The sequence below is a fragment of the Falco peregrinus genome, chromosome 9, assembly GCF_023634155.1.
Source record: "Falco peregrinus isolate bFalPer1 chromosome 9, bFalPer1.pri, whole genome shotgun sequence".
In the NCBI taxonomy this organism is placed as follows: domain Eukaryota; kingdom Metazoa; phylum Chordata; class Aves; order Falconiformes; family Falconidae; genus Falco; species Falco peregrinus.
In genome coordinates this window covers 7,216,852-7,236,860 of record NC_073729.1, presented here as the reverse complement: position 1 = coordinate 7,236,860, position 20,009 = coordinate 7,216,852, and the positions used below count along the sequence as shown (strand labels likewise).

General features: G+C 38.8%; 1 protein-coding gene across 13 annotated transcripts in view; it reads right to left on the bottom strand.

Annotated features, from left to right (window-relative positions):
- Positions 1-20,009, bottom strand: part of SOX6 (SRY-box transcription factor 6) — a 375,778-nt gene that overhangs the window by 99,545 nt on the left and 256,224 nt on the right. For 10 of the 13 annotated variants that reach the window (XM_055814310.1, XM_055814313.1, XM_055814314.1 and 7 more), the window contains one exon: positions 2,681-2,804. In XM_055814310.1, coding sequence (XP_055670285.1) covers positions 2,681-2,804 — 124 coding nt within the window. The remainder of the gene's footprint in view (positions 1-2,680; positions 2,805-20,009) is intronic. The other 3 variants (XM_055814316.1, XM_027784952.2, XM_055814306.1) reach the window with 1 other exon arrangement.

Genomic DNA, 20,009 nt, shown 5'->3' with positions numbered 1-20,009 from the left:
CAGTACTCGCTAAGTGCTACCTTGGCATTGAACTAAACAGCCATGACATGGGTTCCCGTTTAGCCTTGAAGATACATCTGCACGTACGTGTGCGTGTAATCACACCTCTGCCTGTACACCGAGGAGGACTCCTTCTCTGGGCTGCACTGTCACTAACACTAGTAGGCCACTTCCAAGACAGAACTGGCTTATATCTAACCCGTGTTGCAGGCAAAGCAAACTAAGTGACTGTGCACACAATATTTGGCATTCCCTAAAGGACACAGTTTCCAAAGTACTCAGCTCCCACAGCTCCTGTTACTGAAATCCCTCTCACTGTGCTTTCTGAATGTCAAGGAAAACCGGCAGTGTCAAAACTCAGGTTTACCCACACCAAACTAGAGCAAAATGAAACAGAAACTAAACAGGCAAGCAAAAAAGAAAACAGTAAGTGTCTGAAGGGTTAATCCATCTCCTATCTTTCCTATGAAGTATGAGCGAGTCTAAACCGATAGTTCTGGAGGTGGAAGTTTCATGTCTCACAAAAGTAGAAGAGTACAGGTAGTAGCAGTCAAGTTCATAAATATTCCTCAGAAATACTTTGAAGAACCCTCTCTATGAAAGAGTGTAGCTTAATCTCCAGTTTCATTAATTCCTTAACTACTGTGCCGAGAGTGCCAAAAATAGGAATTAATCAATACCAAGTGTAGTTATGGCTTTTTTTCCCCATGATGTTTCTCCAACAGAAACTACTAACCTGCACAGCTACCTTTGCCACATATGCTGTAGAATTTAATATATTAAAAATACAAATATTCTCATTTCTTGCAAGCCTCTGGGTATAATCAAATCATTGTGACTTCTGGTCTTTACTAGTATCAGCTGGATATAAACCACTAGCATACTAGCAAACAGCTTAGCTGTGTTCTGAGATATCTATGCCTTGATTTTTGCCTGCACTTTGTTCTTCTAACATTTGTTATAGATCTCTCTTTCTGCATTCTGGCAAGTAAAAAAATGCCCTAAAGCCACATCACCTTCTGCTATGAGGTCAATAAGATCACAGGTAAAGCAGTACAAGGTTGACAAAGTCTTAGGATAGGTACTGTAAGGAACACTTTAGAGTAAGTGCAGAAATCTGTCCGTGTGCAAGAAAGCATGCTGGTACTCTTCGTCCTGAGTTGTTATGGTACCAAGTAGCCTACAGTGCCAAAATCAACATGACGTGATTTGACATATTAATTTAATCATTAATAGTCACTATTCAGAAAGCATCTCTGCTTAAAATAGATAAAGCAAGGAAACTAAAGCACATGCTTTCTCTCGCCTCTGAGAAGGAAGGTATTGGCCAGGGTGTCGTAGATAATTTCCACAATGGGCAGCTGTTACGTCTTTGGAGACAAAACATTCTCCACTTTGGTCCCCAACTGTTGTGAGGTGGTGATGTGTGTGAAGAACCATCGCCCCGTGCCACCTAGAGCTAGCTGCCTTTCAGAGCTCCATTAACAGGTTCCTGCATACAGTGTGCCAGTTTGTAAAAGAGCTTCAGGATTTCTAAACTGGAAAGTAAGATAATCACTGGACAAAGACTGTGTGTAAAAAGGAATAGCCTCTAAACTAAGGACAGAAGGGAGTGGGACAAATGGAAATGCTGAGATCTTGCTTGCCCTCACTTCATCCAATATGAAGTAAACTTGCTAGAAAAGATTTTAGGTTCAACCTGGCTTTTAATTTAAAAAAAACCAGCAAAATGCTGTTTTGCTGTTTACATCATCTGTTATGAGGCTTTACTTTGAGTTTGACCCTGATCCTGCAGCAGTCAACAGCAAAACCACCCCTAACATCAGTGGGAGCAGGATCAATGCTTTACTTTATACATTTCATATTTAATGTCAAAAAAAAAAGGAACCAGTATTTATGTTTTGAGTTAATAGTTATCAGGTTAATATGCTAAAGACAGCTTGACAGAGAATACTATCAACGAGCAAAATAAGGTTGCTGCTTCTGGACTGAGGTCACTTACAAAGAATGTACAAATGAAAATAAGGTTGACTTTTATTTACTTAACTATCTTCCTACATTGAATTCCTTTGGCAACGTGTCTTTAAACATTTAAAGCCCTGTTTACAAGGAGGCTCTGAAAGTAGCTTCAAACCATTATATCCCTAATTGAATTCCCCAGGAGTCCTGTAAACTCGGAGGAAAAAAGAATGAAATCATAACATTTGCTAAATCATCTCAAAACATATTTCACTGCAAGGTTATGTGACCTGTTACAAGTCTGAATGATGACTGGGATTGAACTACTGCAACCTTTTATTATTCAGATTAAAATCAAACAAAAGAGTAAGAATTTTGGCACAAAAGACAAGTATAATGAAGATAACAGAATTAATTACAGATACGTAGCTTTTGTATAATGACACAGGGCAGAGCAGATGCAAATTACTAGGCGAGCACACCATTATATTTAGAGCAAATTATTTTGTGGGAAATAAAGGTAAAACCATCATGATGTTCAATAACCAGATTCCACCCACCTCCCTCAAACCAGAAGGTTTTTTTAAGTGGAGTTGCAAAAAGTCCACATTATTTCCAACCAGCTGCACCTGTTGCATATCATCTATATGAGACAAATCACACAAGAAGCTACAGTTAGTATCTTAAAATGTTAAATACCTTCACATCCCTGTCAGCTTACCTGGCTTGTAAGTTATTCCTGGGGGGAAGAGGAATCCCTGCTGGGCTGCAGCAGCCGCTGCCAGCGTCCGCTGGTCGTGTGGAAAAATTGGGATCATGAGCGGAGGCATGTGACCCTGAACCTGCTAAACAGAAGAGAGCCTCTGATCAGAAATAGCACAAATTTGTCTTGACAGGTATTTCTCCAGTACTGATAGTGTTCTTGTGTTCACACAGTCCCACAGAACCTTCGCCTTAATGTAATCCCTGCCAATTTCACATTATCACATCAAAGCCCTCACTAACATTGTTTTCCCTCAGTGTCAAAGGTGTAACAGTCTCAGTCAACTGCATGTTTTCCTACTTCTTCCTAGTTCTCTCTCTCTTTTCTTTTTTTTTTTTTTTTTTTTTTAATTTATATTCCCTGTCCTGGCACAAGGTAAAAAGGTACAAAACCTTTCCAACATACCGTAGGTTCTTTAAAAAGAAGAATGATACTTATTTCTATTTATGTTTCACAAGTTTTCTCATCTTTGGTCCCAGACAGCAGAGTGACAAGCATTTTAGAAGTAACCTAATACTGCAGCAGCTACTTTGATGTTCAGATTTTCATGTCCTTAGGGTAATTTTAATTCTGAGGCCTTACAACATTGTATTGTTCATATATATACCAACAACTCAGGTATGTTATTTCAAAATCTCACCACAGTATTAAATAGTCTTCTAGTCTACACCCCAGCTCCTAAGATTTAAGGCTCCAACATCTTGGCTCCCAATTAAACTAACATCCTTTGCCATACATACCTCACTATAACATATAAATTGCTTGTCTGCCTAAGCAGTTTTATAGCTTTATGCACTATCATGTAGCTGGGTAATTATGGCACTGTATTCAGAGACCATTTCAGAATAAAACCTACTATATCAAATTTAATTTGACCTTAATAAATGTATCAAAAAGCACAAACATGCAAAAGCAAAAAATTCTTCACCTTATACAAGCGTTTGTATTCAACATAAAGAAAATGGGAGATGTGATAGACCCATGTCTGTTAAATCCACATGTTAATTTCCTAGTTCCTTAATTTATGCTACACGTGTTTCAGAGACAGGGACTAGGATCACAAAGAGTTTTTATCCATCATTCCTTAACCCCAGAAGTACCCAAGGGTTTGACTATGATTTTTCTGATTAGTAGTTAAGCAAACATATAATGCTTTATACATCAAAGCTAGTAAATATAGAAAGAAATTGAGGGTTTAGGCAGAAAAAAAAATTTGCCCTCATCCCACCATAAATCAGTGGCATTAAATACTATTAAAAAGCTAAAGTATGCTTCAAGCAATTATTTTTTTTTCATTTAATTCCTAAAAAACTTTTTTGGTCAAATCCCATATGTTGACCTCTGACATTGTTTAAATAGTGCCAAATTTTCTTGTCATATCCCCATTACTTTCACAGCCATTGATGCAGTGCAGAAATGCTACTGTGTGTGTCTATGAGGGTTAATTTACCAACAGCTCTTCTCTTGGGAAAGCTCTAAGATGTAGGTTAATAAAGGTCAAGCAAAAAATAAACACTTTACAGTATTTTTTGAATCCATTTCTCAGGAAAATCAACTTATAATAAAAAGGTCTTTGTGCAATTACTGCTATGGCACTGGGGCGTGAAAGAAACTAGCTTTGAGCAGCTATTTCTCTCATTTTAGCTGAGGTAAGCCTGGCTGGGTGTTTTAGGATCCGAGTTAAACTTGCTTAGATTGGAGTTGATCCCCATGTGCCCAGCACAGGCATTTACCTCTGATAAAACCGTGCTAGTTTTGCTTTGTGGCGTTCCTTCACACTGGCTCTACAGCACTACAAATGAATACCACAGGCTTTGTCTGATGGAAAGAACTATAGGATATATTGGAAGAAATGCAACACAATGCAACTTACAGTCATTTTCAGTAGTTCCCAACTACAGTCTAATCCAATGGGCTCAAAGCTTAAGAAATATCCCTTAAGAAAATCAACCAACACACACAGAAAGTATTTCCATGGGGTTGCAAAGGTGTAAGACACGAGCACAATCTCCAAGACACAGAAGAGATCAGAGCAAGTGCTGTGGTTAGAGTGATGCTGCATCCATACCCATAGCAATACCTTACACTGTAGCGCCATAAAAATCATTTGAAACATAAAATAAACAAATCCTACAGTGGTTATCTCCCAGTGCACTCTTGTGGAGTTGGATCCACTCCACCATATCCAAAAAAGATCATTTTTTAAACTCTCAAATAAAAGCAACTCTGCAAGTGTACAGAATTACAGTTCCATGTTCTGGCTACCTGCTATTCTTCCTTGAAGTGCTACTCTGAATGCTGGATCAGGTCCTTAGCCTGTACAGATCAATGTAACTTTTGCTAAAGGTGGCTTACATTTGGAAGTGTAAGTTTGCATATACACTTACACCAACTGAAAAAAGCCCATGCCAAAAGGCAACCATTCCCTCCCATGGATCTTCCCTCTGCCACATATTCAGTACTATTTCTAGGCAAGTGTTGGTTTCACCCAGAATTATTTTATACATAGGTATCAATTTTCAGCACACGTCAACTGAAAAGCACAAATAAGAATTAAAAAGGAAGAGAATGTACAAGTGTCACTGGTCACCAAATTATTAAAGCAATTAAATGAATGCCAAAAAACAGTAGTCACCTTAATTTTTGACAATTTATTTTCCTGAGGTGGTATTACTATTATCATTAGTAGTAGTAGTAGTTGTTGTTGTTGTTGTTATTATTATTATTTATTATTTTTTATTATTATTATTTTACTGAGGGGGAGAAATTAGGAGGAGGGGTTGATTGGTGTACTTCATAAAATCGGCTACATGCCCAGAAATTTTAATTGCTGAGATGTTCCTCAGGTCTTTCTGAAAACCAAGACTGTAGCAGATGCCTGAGAAATGCTCTGACTCCGTCTCTCCCCATTCGTAAAACCAGTGCATTGTTGGATCGGCCCTTTCCCCTTTTGTCTCCTCTGTGCTAAGTTGTTGATGATGCCATTTTTTGCCATCTGCCCCAGAGCTTCATTAAAGATACATGAATGGACTAACTGGGCTGCTGTCTTGTGAGGAACAGGTGCTATTGTTTGTCCCCGAAGACTTGCACTAAAGATCTCACTCAGAATACTTGAGAAAGAGCATCTGCAGCAGTCAGTCAGAGAGTAACTTGGCAGAGCCCGTACTATGGGCTAATATGCAAACAGTGACACTCAGGGGGACTCATTTTCTCTTTCATGAAGATTTTTTTTAGGGGTTTTTTTGGGTTTTTTTTTTGGTGATGGGTAGTAAATGTTTGGGTTTGAACAATTCTGCTAGTCTGTATCTTTAACTGAACTGTGCAAAGCCTGGAGGAAACCCAAGTATATTCTTTCCAAAATTCACTTCTGCAGACTCGAGTAAAAACGTCTCTTATATAAAGCTACCTCGTAAACTTAATCTTTGCTTCTATACAACAAGCTCAGGTTTAACCGTGTTAAACATGAGAAGCCACCAAGATTAGGGAACTCTTAAAAGGTAGTGTACCATTCCTTTAATATCCCATCACAACTCTGATGGCCCTTGGGAACTGATTACAGCACTTCCTTGCCTGAGATCTAAGTCAGGAAGCAACTTTAGAGCAAATCAGCCCTGATTAGTTCAAGAAGCAACTTCCAATTTGATTCTCCCTGAAATAATAAAAGCTGGTGGCCTGTTTGATAAGCTGGGCAAATCTGCAGTGCTTTGTCCCGCAGTCATGTGAATGCTAATCTCAGAAGTTGGCTGGACAATCCTCCTTGTTAAAAAATCATTGATGGTTAGCGTTGTTGCATGGAAAATGGAAGCCAAAGCGGTATGTCATACAAAAATAATGCCTTGGATGAAAATGATCTGCTTCTTTTATGTAAAGGAACACAGCACATTTAGGGACACTAAGGAAGAGCGGGTGTTCTGTCTTTAAAAACCAAAGCTGCCTCTACAGCTAACGTTGAGGCTGGGGAAGTACGGGCATTCAGAGAAAAGGAAGGCAGCACCGCAAGCAAAAAGGCAGCTCACACATTCCTGCTTAGCTGCGAGGATCACAGGTTTCAGGAGCAGAAGTAAATCCCGCCCTATAACGGTGGATTAATTCCTCGCAAACTTTTCAAGATCAGACTTGACAAGTTGCCTTTCTGTTGCACAGTTTACTCCAGTAAAGGGGAAAACTGAGTGCCATCTTTTTGAGAGACAGTAAGCACCAGCTTTCTATTTTATCCCTTCCATAAAGCTTTTTTTTATATTTTTTATTACACCCAGCACTAATATAAAAGTGTGTGATAGGCAAAAATGCCCTAATTGCCCAGAATAATAACATGACTATTTAAAACCATTGCCCCTCACTTCTTCCACCAATAAATCTCTGGGCCCTGTTCTCATCCTGTAGAAGTGTTGAGATTTGGATCAAACCTAACAGACTGCTCCCACGCATGTTAGCTGAGAAACCGATCTTTGAATTTACCAGACTGACTGTTTTTTTTCTTTAGCACAGGATGCACAGTGCCTTTTGTCCTTGTGATGCTGCAGCCCCTGTGAGAACCTAATTCCTTCACAGGCAGGTTTAAACTTTCCATAGTTTAAACTTAATTTCTATCTAAGATTTTGTTAACTTCTTGAATATTTGGGATAGCCAGACTACAACTTTAACCTGTCTGTGGTCATTAGGCTTTTAATTTCCATAGTAAAAATGTGTTTGAAGTTTTCTACTCTCTCAATTAGAAACTACAGCGTAACAGAAGAGTTTCCAGGTAATGGCAGTGTACCAGGTAAGAATGTGCATTTCCAGAACAGTCACAATATCTGTTTACATATCATACATATTGTATAAACTTACACATTACACATAGAACATAATGGCTATAAGTGATAGCTCAACAGGTGACATTTTAGACTGATTCATTTAAAAAATCTTAATGGCCATGAAAGCAGTATTCGTGCCCCCAGGACTACTACTGTAAGTTTTTTAATGCCCTGCATATTGTATGTATTTACCTCATCTGCATTTTAAATAGTCTGTATGCAATACCTGGCACTATAATTTTTATACCACCGTTGGAATTTTGTTTTTTTCAATAACTAAACTTGGGTTTGACTGTTCTTTCTAAGAGAAGAAATATAAGTTCTGTTAATTTTAATTTTATTTTGATTAGGTTATTTTGGTGACTCTGCAAGAAAGCAAACACCACGTTGCACAAAGAAGCAGGGACTTATTCTATGAAAACTTATAGATGTGAAAATTAGTGGGATGACTTAAATGCTTAAAGGCAGCTCTGTATAAGATTAAGGTAGGCCTGGGCCTAAGTCTCCTCCCAAAATCTGCCAATGTTGTAATGAACTTGTGCCAGGACAAAGCTCTTTTCTGGTCCCCAACGTGATCTGTTTTGAAAAACTGTGGAAGAATTGTGGTGAAAAAATGTGAAGGTGTCTTTGGCCATAATCGAATGGTCCAGCTGTTTTATTAGTGCCGTTCCGATGAAGCAAAGGGCCTGCATGGCTGGGTTCACTGGCCAGTTCTGTCATAAAGGGTCTGGTGACTCTGCGAGCGCTGGCTGGGCCTTTTGTTCTGAGCTCAGAAATGGAACTGATAAACCCTCAAGGCTTCAAATTAATGCGCCATCAATGCCTTACATCCTCTAATGTAAAGACAATAGGTGAGAGTGGACCCAAGCACTTTAAGTGAGAAATCCCCTCTAGCTAAATAATGCCAGGGGAGCAACTGTGATTCCGCATGAGGAGGAACGGCGACTGAAGGAAGGTGGGCTCCAACACACCAAAGTGATCACGCAGGCACTGCATTGTAGCTAAGACACCAAAAATTGCATTGACATAGCTCCCACATTGGAAATTATTCAGACTACTTTCTGCTCCCGTTAGCAATATAGAATCACTGGAGCTCTATCTATATAGGGAGGTATATTACGTTCTAATTTATCTGCCATCTAATTATCTACAGTCTAATTGAAAAATATTTCCTCTCACTGAAAGTACATGAGCCACAAAGAAAATGTCTGCCAATGAGATCCCAGGGGAAGTGTTGGCAAATAAACTGCAAAAAAGATACCATAGACTTGCAAAGTGAGAACATTTCATATGGGAAATACTATGAAAAATATGTAGCCCACTACTGAATTTGTAAAGGGATCATAACTGCTATTTTCTTGCTTTTCCCTATCATTTTTTCCATTTGTCCAATGCTTCAGCACGATTTGGTGATTTAAGACTACTGCAGCGGCCACAACATTAATGTGAAAATTGCAGCCATGATCACAGAGCGAGACAGAGAATCCTTATTTTCTATTTTTTCTTCCTCACTACTTGGAAACTTTAAATGAACTAAACCTAAATTTCATCTACTTGGGAAATAAAGAAGGGAGCAACAGAAAAACACTACCAACCACACTGAAAACAGAACAGTTTTAAACACTAGCTCTCATTTCATTTCCATTAGCTTCTCATTGTATTGCCCTGTTTTTATGTAGCTCCTTGACTACCTGGAAATACAGAATTCAAGTAAAGATGATCTCATGAAGTTAAGAGTATGATAAATGGTAATTAAATCTATTTAAATTGTCTGTATTTTAAGAAACTCTCACTAGGAGGGATGGAGAACATCTCTGCTATAGAGAAATAAATAAAACATGTTATGCAAAAGTGAATTTATAGTTCATTTGGAATTAGAGATCTACCACCTTTTCAATCCATACAAATGCATAATCTTGTCAATTAAATATTATTGTTAAGGTCTAGTAGTATGTTAAAATCACTTTAAAGTGCAACTAAGGAAAATTCATGTGTGTTTATTACTCCTTAAGGGTCTATTAGTGGGTATTTTATTCAGATTTGTGTTGTAAAATCTGCATAAACTCAGCATATTGTTATACCCATGTGTGCATTTGTTTGGTTAAAGCATAACAGCAAATCTCTATTTCTGCAACTTCTGGAAAAGTCAAGAGAACTAAAACAGTCCTGATTTTAATCAGATACAGACAGTTCTCTCTACAGAAGTGAAGAGTTGACTATTATGCAAATTGTCACAGTTAGTGGTCACCAAGCCACCACAGAAGACTGAGCAAGTCAATTATTTCAGATATTTCCAAAGACTAGTGAAGATGTATGTTTCTCATTTGCACCTTGTCTTATTCATGCCAAAATAAGAAAAATATTGCAGCCTAATGATACTTGTTGATATTTTATATATGGAAGCTCCATTAGTTCAGCTCAAATCTAAATATAAATTATGTCAGAAATTCTTCCTTATTAGCTTATGTTTTTATGGTGATATCAAAATGTGCAAGATTTTTGGAGTACATTGAAATTTCCTGTTGACGGAAAAGTTTAGAAGAAGAGATGCTTTAACATTTGCATTTCATATTGGTGCTTTCAAGCAGAGTTTTCCCCCCACACCCTTTCAAGACAGAGTTCTTTTTTAAATAGTAGCCGTCACTGATTATTAACATGAAACTAATTACAATGTACAGTATAAAATAGCATCCAACGCCGCAACACTGATGGCTGCTAAAGGCAGGATTGTTTTCAATTTAAAGAACAGCTCCAGCAGAAGTGGGAACGAAAACAGAAACGTCTTTCAAAGCCTTTGATCAAAACTCCTTCTGCCCTATAGAGGTAAAAAAGGTACAAAAAAAGAGCAGGTTGGGGGGGCTCTATTATATTAAACGAACACAGAATATATATGAAATCCAGGGGGTCACTGATGCTAACATCTCTGCCATTTACTTCACTACAGGAAGAATTTCTTGCTGATCAGCATATTTTTTTTTAAAGCCTTCTGTATTTTCACTGATGGAAGATTTGTAACTATACTGTACTGTAACTATAAGCAGTTGGCGCTTTTGAATACTCTGCAATTATTAGTTAATTCAGGCTCAAAGACCCATTCAGAGGACACTATTACGGCTACAGTTTACACAGGTAAACGCTCAAAGAGGCCTTGATTTCTTTTTCAGTTGCAGAAGCGACAATGCATAGTGGATAGAAACCAATTCCGTTGTAATCCGCTGCTTGTAACATTTACACCTTGCTGTACCGTTGTATAAAGAGCTACTCAAGCTGCAGAGCTATGGCTAATGAGGGACACCCTCTGCTGAAAAATCAGAATTATTTTTCATTCATGCTGAAAAATCAGCTTTTGAGCAGGCACGTGCCAGCGCCACACAGCTCAGCCCTCCAACGCTTGGATGCCGGCAGGACACAAGGGTGGAGGTGAGTCACAGGTGCGAATAAGGAGACACCTTTCCCATCCCACCCAGTCCCATGGCTGAGTTCTTCAGGTGTTCACTCCTCTGTGAATTTGCTTTTCTTTATCACAGAGACAAGTGTCGATGTTTTTTCCTCAAGCCTAAATGGATAATATTCAAGAGACTGGGTCAGAGGAGATATTCACATCTAGTGGGAATATTTTTGTTTCTGTATGATTTTGAAAGCAATCGAATGCAGAAGAGTAACCTAGATAACTTCCAGAAATCACAGGACTCTTGTGGAGTGTCTGGATCGAAACACAAAGGCTTATCAAAGGCAGTTACATAGAGAACTAGTTTAATGCACAAAACTCCTGTGTCTAGAGATCAAAGTCAAACCAGAACACCGATTGCATGCAAAAATTATTTTGTTCCATCTCTTCCTAGGATTCCTCAGATTTTCACATGACCTGACCATCTTTACTCAGAAAAGGCTCTAAGAAAGCCATGTGTTTGCACAGTATGACTGAGGTGATGGCCACCGCTAGGTGTACAGGAATTATTGCAGATTTGGGAGTTTCTGAACTTCCAGCAACATACACACAGCCTGCTTTCTTCTACGCCAGCCGTGCCTGGCTCAAATCAGTTACATTGGCTCCTCAACTCTCCACAGCATTTATGATTCATCTACAAAAACATTTTGAAAGAACATAATCATTAAAAAGGTAAAATAAGGAAGAAAACGAGGAAACTCGTATTTAAAATTAGCATTAGGTATTTCCTGTGCAACTTTGGGTGTTAAAACCCCAGCAACAGCTACACTTCAGACAGAAATCCGCGCTGCTGTGGCTGCCTTTGCTGCAGAGGATTCTGATATTCTGGAAGGAATGCCAGTCCTCCCGGTTTCTGGCTTTCCCCGGTTTGTCAGGACTCCAGCGTTACATAAAGCGCACTTTCGGCTTGCGAACAGATCCTTGCCATGAATCCTATGATCACACTCACGTTAGAGTGACGCTGCTTTCAAAGTTGGGCTCGACGGTCGGTGGGAGTCAACAGCACAGAGCCGAGCAGCAGGTCCCTTCCCCTCTGCCCGCCGACCCTGCGCCAAGGGCTGGCTCCGACCCCAGCGCGCCGAGCTGCGGGGATGAAATGCACGGGCAAATCTACATGGAATGAGGGGGCCGTAACAATGACCCTTTGTCCAGCTGTGGCTGCTCCCCCCTCTGCAGCCAGGCCTTATCTGCTCAGGAAATGCCTGCTTTAACTGACAGGTAGGAGATTAAATCTACAGCTGCCGAAACACAATCTCCGCTCTGTTAGATAGGCTTTCATTGTAAAGCACTACAAACACATAATTTGTTTATGTTGTACCAGCAATCTTTGACAAAGCAGACTGTCTAGCTGAGACAAATGTGGTTAAAACCATTTATTGTATTATTTCTGCTACACAGAACAAGCTCTTAAAATGTAGAAACTAGACAAGGCACAAAGCTCTAGCTGTCTAAAGAAATCAAGAATAGATGACTTCTTGTTACACTAGCCCCCTTTACGCAGCGTAGCATGCTCCCTCCTGGAAAACATCCACTGTGATTTCTTTCTTTTCTTTTTCTCTCTCCCCCCTACCCCTTTCTATTTTAGAGTGGGTAGTTCAATGATGTTTATGTTTCCAGGTTTTAAAGTTTCTTTTGTTTTCTTTAGCATCAATAGACATAAAATAACTAAGTCAGTCAAAGGATGCCTTCGGATTTAAGAAACAAGCGAATATTTTTGAAAGACTACATCTCAGGGAAGGAATAATTTTCCAGACACACTGTCTGGTCTTCCTGACTTAATGCACGCTCAAACAGAAGTTTTGCCTGACTAATGAATGCCGGACTGACGCCCCCCACCCCCCTTCTCTCTCTGTTTTTTAATCATCAATCACATATTTCTCAAAACATTACTTCATTTTTGTTACACCTTCTGCCTTATTTTAAAATAATATTGCTGGCTGTTTATTTCAAATGAAAGGCATAGGGAACTGATGAATTAAGTGTTTATAAATCTGAGTTTTCAGATTGAAAACAACCTTTTCCATAATGCAAAGGCTTTATAAGAAAAACCTGTCTTTTAGCCTTAGTTTCTCCTGGCCATATATTACTCCTAGTAAACCCTCCCGCAAGAACTAAATGGGTACTATACATCGAAAATGAGAAGGGCAATGTTTGTCTTGCAGGAGGAGTCTCAGAAACCCCACTCAGTGGAGCAGGACATCCTCTTGAGCACAGAGCGTGGCCCATACCAATCTCTGCTTTCTATATTTAAGACACTGTTCTCCGGCTGATCTGCATATGCAGCTCCAATTAATGTTACTGGGAGTTGTGTGCACACACAGATGTGCTTAGCGACTGGCATATTAAAACATCCCTTCACTCTGATGAAATTTAATAAATTAGTTTTCCCAGCGTTATTACTAAAGATGCTCAATAAGGAAGATCTTGTAAATCACGGAATTGTTGCTCTAATGGTTAACCATAATTAAAAGGAAAAGAAATAGGAAAAGTTGTCAACATCTTAATGTTTTATCATTCACATGACTTCTATGATCCTCTTGACTCTCCCGGGGCATTCTCTTACATACTCTTTTGCAGCATGTTGGATTCTGTATTATTTTATTTAACCTTAATCACAGCATTCATCTCTGGATTTGAGAGGAAACTGTACGGAGCTACCATATAAACTGCCACTCAGAACATTCAGTTTGGCATAAAATTAAAAAAGTATGCAACAAACTGGCTGAATCCATAGGGAATCCCTCAAACAGCATGGATAATGAGGGGAATCCATAACAGACATAAACAAATCCAGAAAGATGTCTGGGGCCAACATCATTATGTAAGATATATGCCCAAGATGTATGGACATACGTTTGAATGTTCAAACTCAGCCTGTATTAGATTGATTGAATCTCAGCATGGGGTTCAGTTAATAAACAAACCTTGCCTATGGAAAATATTTGGGGCTGAAATCATGTACTATAACCAGGCACCTACGACATGTGGCACTAAGATGCTCTCCTATCTCAAAGCTTTGTTAAAACAGGATGGTAAAGAAAATTAGAAATCCATACTGTCAGAGGAACAGATACAATTTTCAGGTTAAGTGGCACCACTCTAAAGACAGTTGTTATCCACAGACTGTATTTCAGTCTATGCACCAGGGGCATATGAATAGAATTCACATTAAAAATTAGAGACCAGTTTGAATCTTTGGGCTTTGATTCACACTTCCCATGTTTTTTAAATATGTTACCCATATTCTCATAAAGGATACAACAATAATGCTAGCAAATCTTTTTGGTGATTATTAATTTCACTGTAGAATAGCTTTTTTGCTATGCTTGGCTTGTTAAAAAAATGCATTTTGCTCACCTCAGGGTACACCATTAGCCTGCATATTTGCTCTTTTCCTTTTTTCCAGGTTTTGTTTAAAAATTCTTCTTAAACCTGTATATTAATCACTGCTCAGAGGGTGAAAGAATTTGCAGGAGCAGCTGAAGTGCTACTTTTTTCCAAAGAAGGAACTAGTTAGTGCTGGCACTTTTTACATACATTGGAATAGGAATGAAAGAAACATAAAGAAAGGGGGGAAAAAATTAAGAGTAAGGATGAGGGCTGACTTGGTGGCACAATCAGAGTCTAACACATCAGTCTAACATATTAAAATCTTGCAAAACCGTGAGCCAAAATGAAATGTCCTAGTGACAGACAGATCCAGAAAGCAAGTTACCCTTATCGTAATTTTGGTCATCTGGTCAGGTAGTAAGAAAAAAAAAGAAGGACCTCTGCAAAAATGCCTATCCAAATAGACTTCCAGAATCAGGGGAGAAAACAAAGAACTGCTTTCGATAGCTCTGTGCAAAGCCTCACAGCTGTGTTTACCTGTAAGCCACTGTGCTCCCCTCTGAAGCTCTATTTTAGGGTTCAACTGTATAGGGAACAACTGCACAGTATAGCAGTACATGCATTTGTAGCACCTTTGTTCTTCTGCACTACGTCCCCACATGGACAACACTTAAGTACGCTGAGTATGCCTTTGTGGAAATTCATTTAGTCGCTAGGAGTTTAAAGAGTATGTGCTATGGAAGTTGGTCTGTAGTACGTGCCACTATAAAGTCACACATCTTAACAAGCAGAAACTTTCCTATTAGACATTTTCTTAAAGAGAAAGTGAATGTCTCTCTCTCTATATATAAGAATATGTAAGTGTATAGACATGCTTATATCTTTTATAAAGAGAAAACCATACCCTACATACATACACACATGTACATATATAATGTACAGATCTGTGTATGTATATGTAGAATACACAATTATACATGTATACATATGTTTTGTATAAATATTTTTAAATATACATATATATATATACACACGCACAGAGGTGTATATATACGTAGAGTATGCTTTCCTCTCATTTTCCAAATCTCTTACCTGGGATTTTAGTGTTCTTAGACCCATCTGGCTATGCAACTTGCTTGCTGCACTCCTGGATAGTCACTAACTGAATTACTTTCTTGGACACACAAAACCTCGGTTTCTTAAATGCTTACTCTGGGAAGACACCCTCTATCTCTGTAAAGACATGCTTTGAGCATGACACATTCAACAGGTTTGCTGCTGGGTGAAGAAGTCAGCAAGCCAGCTGGGCTAATCATAGTGGTAGACAACTTGAATAACAAAAAAAAGTCATTCGGAAATCCCTCTATCACTCACATCTATCCTTGATGGATTTCTTTCTGTCTCATCTATTTATCAAATCATTCTTTTCTCCTTCACTTAATCTTTTCTCTTTTCACCTTCAGTCTCCTTGCAAAACTCCCAGCACTCACTCTCAGTCCATCCCTTTTGGAGGGTATTTTCTGTGCACACAAGGTACCTATCTGGCAGTAAATCCTCCTTTCTAGACCACTATTATCAAGAAAGTAATGCCCAAAAGTTGTCAATAAACTTCCTGCATGAGGAAGGAGACCATAGTGAAGTACATTTATTTGGTTTTCTTGACTTTAGGAAGGCTGTTGTCACAAATACAAGAAAAGCTTAGACATAAAAGTAGCATTGTATCAAGGAAACAAGGACACCCAAACCCATTCATTTTTTAAGATATTAAAATCATGCTTTCCTAAAGCCCTCCTAACACACACAAGGGTCTTCAGAGTAAACAGTGCTCCTCCCCAAACTCCTGTCTTGTTAGCACATGCTTGTCTGCTCTGCCTTTTCAGGCAAACAAGAGTTTTCAGGATGTAATTTTCTATTTGTGTGTAGATGCAGTTGTTCAAAATAAATTTTAGGTGTTTGTTTTTTTTCTTTTTCACTGTGAAAGTCTAACTCCAAAACTGCAGCAAGATAAAATACAAGAAAACAACATACCAGCATAGGGTTCCTGAGATGTGAGGGTGAACGGGTTGAACAGGATTAATGGGAGATGCACAGACCAAGTAATCTGCACATCATTTTGGACCACATTGGTATCGTATTTTTAAAGGAAATGGAAGGGAGAGGTGTGGCATTGTATTTTAAGGAAAACAGAGGAAGATATTTTGTTTACTCTTAGGTCAGTGGTGTGCCTAAATGATTTAATGTTTAGACCCTGAAATCTGCATCCACGCTTTATAAATAGATCGGATGTCTGTGTGATATTATTACTATCTATCTGCTTAATATTGTGGCTGAATAGAGTAATACAGTAATTTCCAACAGGACGGGATGTCCCCGATACCACTGCCCCAGAGCTGGCTGGTTCATGTGGGACTGTACTCTCTGCAGCTCTGCCACAAACAGCAGAGTGTACATCTAAGTCACTTCAGCATTCAAATTGTATTTTTTCAGTATACGTCAACCTGATCTCAATTCTCTCTCCTGGAAGTCTGGACCGTGTTCAAATCCCTCATTCGTTTTCCATACACACTGTCTGACTGGCTTTTGCTGTTACCAGTCGCTGCTATAACCTCTGTGCTATGCATAATAAAAATCTTTCCCATCTGAGTTGTCTGCCATGGTTACTGGAAATCTGCTGTATGCAGCATTCCCAAGAGCAGGAAAGGAAGGTACCTTTACTGCAATTGGATAAATATCACCTTTGCTTTTAAAAGGAACGTTTACCCTCACTGAAACCACATCTAATGGTGACTGCTAAGCTACTCCCACCCGCTCCAACTGAATATATGTTGATTTGTATTTTACTCTTTCTAGTGTTGATGTAACAACTGAAGTATACGTTTCTCTTCACTTTTCATCCCTTGCATAGAGGAAAAAAACGCCCAGCTCCCTAATAATTCACAAAACTTCACCAGAAAATATATCTTGGGTAAAAACTACCTGATCCCTGCCTACTTATGGTGCTTTTTTAACTGAGTTTGCATGTTAATGTGTTGCATGCTTTGTTTGTAAATGTGCTTCTGAAATAAATGAAGCATTTACAAATATGATTAATCTACAGATTCAGAAGCACGCAATAAGGAAACAAATTACGGAGTGCCCTTGTCCTTTTACACAGAAGCTAAAATACGACTTTCAAAACATCTAAGACTGTCTAGCTTTATTTTTCCTTTAACTGATGTTGTTTCAAATGGAAGTTTTCAGCAATCAGATTTTCCCTAAGTTCCTGATTTCAGTTTCATTTATACCAGTGTAACTCAGAAGCAACTGCAACATATGTTGTAAACCAACACCAGTGTAAACACCCTGTAGATGAGGTCAAAATAAGGCTGCTATTGTATGATTTTTAAAGCGCTCACATAGATTAATATTTTCACCCTTTAACAGATTTAGGCCCATCAGCATGAATACATGCAACAAGTTGAAAATTCAAAGTACATTTACTAGTGTATTTTATGCCACTCACATTTTTTAGTCAGACCACCCAGAGCAAAGAAAAGAAAAAACCACAACAAAAAAAGCCCTCTGCATTGTTTGCAATAATATGGAAGGAAATTGAGTGTATATTCTCTTCTTCCTGTATTTTCCAGCTAGATTAAGCTGTTGTCTTCACAATTGCCTCCCAGCTGCTGTGACTTGTGAAAACAACAGACCCTGCTCTGTTGTCTGCAGAAAGCCTGGATTGTTATGAGTAACTTTATTGCAGGCACATGAGTGTGTTAAGACTTTAAAACACGCTCAAATGTCATGTGCACACCCAGTGACGGGCAAGAATAATTATGAAAAAACAAGAATTCTATGTCTACGAAACAGTGTCAGACAAAATGGGCCATTCATTGTGTTCCTTTGGGAATGCTTGGACTCTCCAGCCAGAAAACAAAAAAGGCACTTTTTTCCTGCCATAGGCTGAATACTTAGCTTTGCCATCTGAGCCCTAAGAAAACATGGGCCCCCTCTCTAACTACTGGCTGGCCCGCACACAGTAAAAAGTATTAATGTCCCCCTTTTTTCCAGCAGTTCCCTCTGTGTAGGCTGCGGCCAATGTAAAGTCAATGCAAAGACAAAACAGTTTGCCTAACATTAGCAAAAAAAACATAACTCTTGTACAGTCTGAAAATCCCTCTGACACACAGAGGTTTTATTCTAAGGCATATCCCCTCTATCCTTCAGCAAGTTACCGTAGCTACTGTTAATGCTTTTAGCAGGTAATAACTGCTGCCTGCTGTTTGGCTTCCAGCTTTCTAGGAGTCTATGGATGAGCCCGATTGCGTAAAATTGTTAAAAATTATTATCTAAATGCCTACTTCACCACTCACTGTCCCTTTTCACAACTGGTCTTGCTAAGCAAACCCATCTGCCCCCGAAAGGATTAGTACAAAGGAAAACATAAGAGGGCTTAACTCAACGTCATTTTGATAGCAGTTTTTTCCCCCACAGGTGGACCAACTCCAGCCTCATCTGAACAGTGATAAATTACAAGCAAATTAAATGCTTTTTGTGCTGTTTTAATCATAATTTCTATGTCAGAGACATAGACAGTTAACTCACATACATTTTTAAGCTAAGGAATCACATTTCTCTATATTTTCTTTTGACCTATCTATTCAGCATATCCAGCTGAGTGTCTATGCACCTTTAAATGAGGTGACCATATCAATTCACTATTAAATCTGTTTTACTGAAACAGAAACAACCACCGCCACTTGAAAAATCCTCGCATACTACTCATAAAAAGGCGAGAATTATTTTTTCTTAATTTGGCTCAAAGTCTGAATATGGACTTGCAAGTTATTATTGAAGACATCTAGCATGGATTTTTACCTTGCCATGCTCAAAGCAGGCTAGGAAATGTGAAAACAATGGAACCACGGTTCTTGAAGGGCTCTCGTGCATCTGTGTGTTTGTATGGAGCAAGAGAAGGAAAAATGAAGGACGAATTGTACTTCCAACAATTTTATGAGTTGCTATTTTCTTCATAAGCCTTCTTACTCTGCTTAGATAACATACGTAGATTACATCTACAGCATTAAATGGGGTTTGAAAGGATGTGGTGCTTCAACATTAGCTTCTACCCTTCTTCAGGGCACAAACTGTCCTTTCTTATTTGCACAGTGTACAAACAGCACCTAGCGTAATAAGACACTGATCCTGACCGGGGTCTCAACCAACTGTGCAAATATTAGTACTTGTAATATTAGAATAGGAGGTCATTATGGTCATCCCAAGGTAGCCCGGGGGGATACAGCAAAGATGAATGTGCACAGGTAAATTGTCCTTTTCTAGAATCGAAAGGAGAAAGGTTTCAGATCACTTCTTGTCACCCCTAATAGGAAAGTACAGGGTTACCCTCAAACATGTATTTAAATCAGAAACATACAGCACTATGAAAAGAATCATCAGGCCATCCATGAATTTGTTTTAACAATCCAACAACATCACCATTTTTCATTCATCCACTTAGCTTAATTTTCCTACCATCACTTTCATTGCTGAGGTTGTCTCTATTAAGCCATTTTTTGTGCATCATTAACTTTTAACCAGGCATCGATAGCTTTATTGTTTAAATTGCGTATGACTTTATTTAACGTCAGCATTTCTTCTGGCTCCTGACATGAAGTCACATTTTATAACTAATTAAATTGATCCCTGGGAAGCAAAAGCCACTAAACGGAATTAT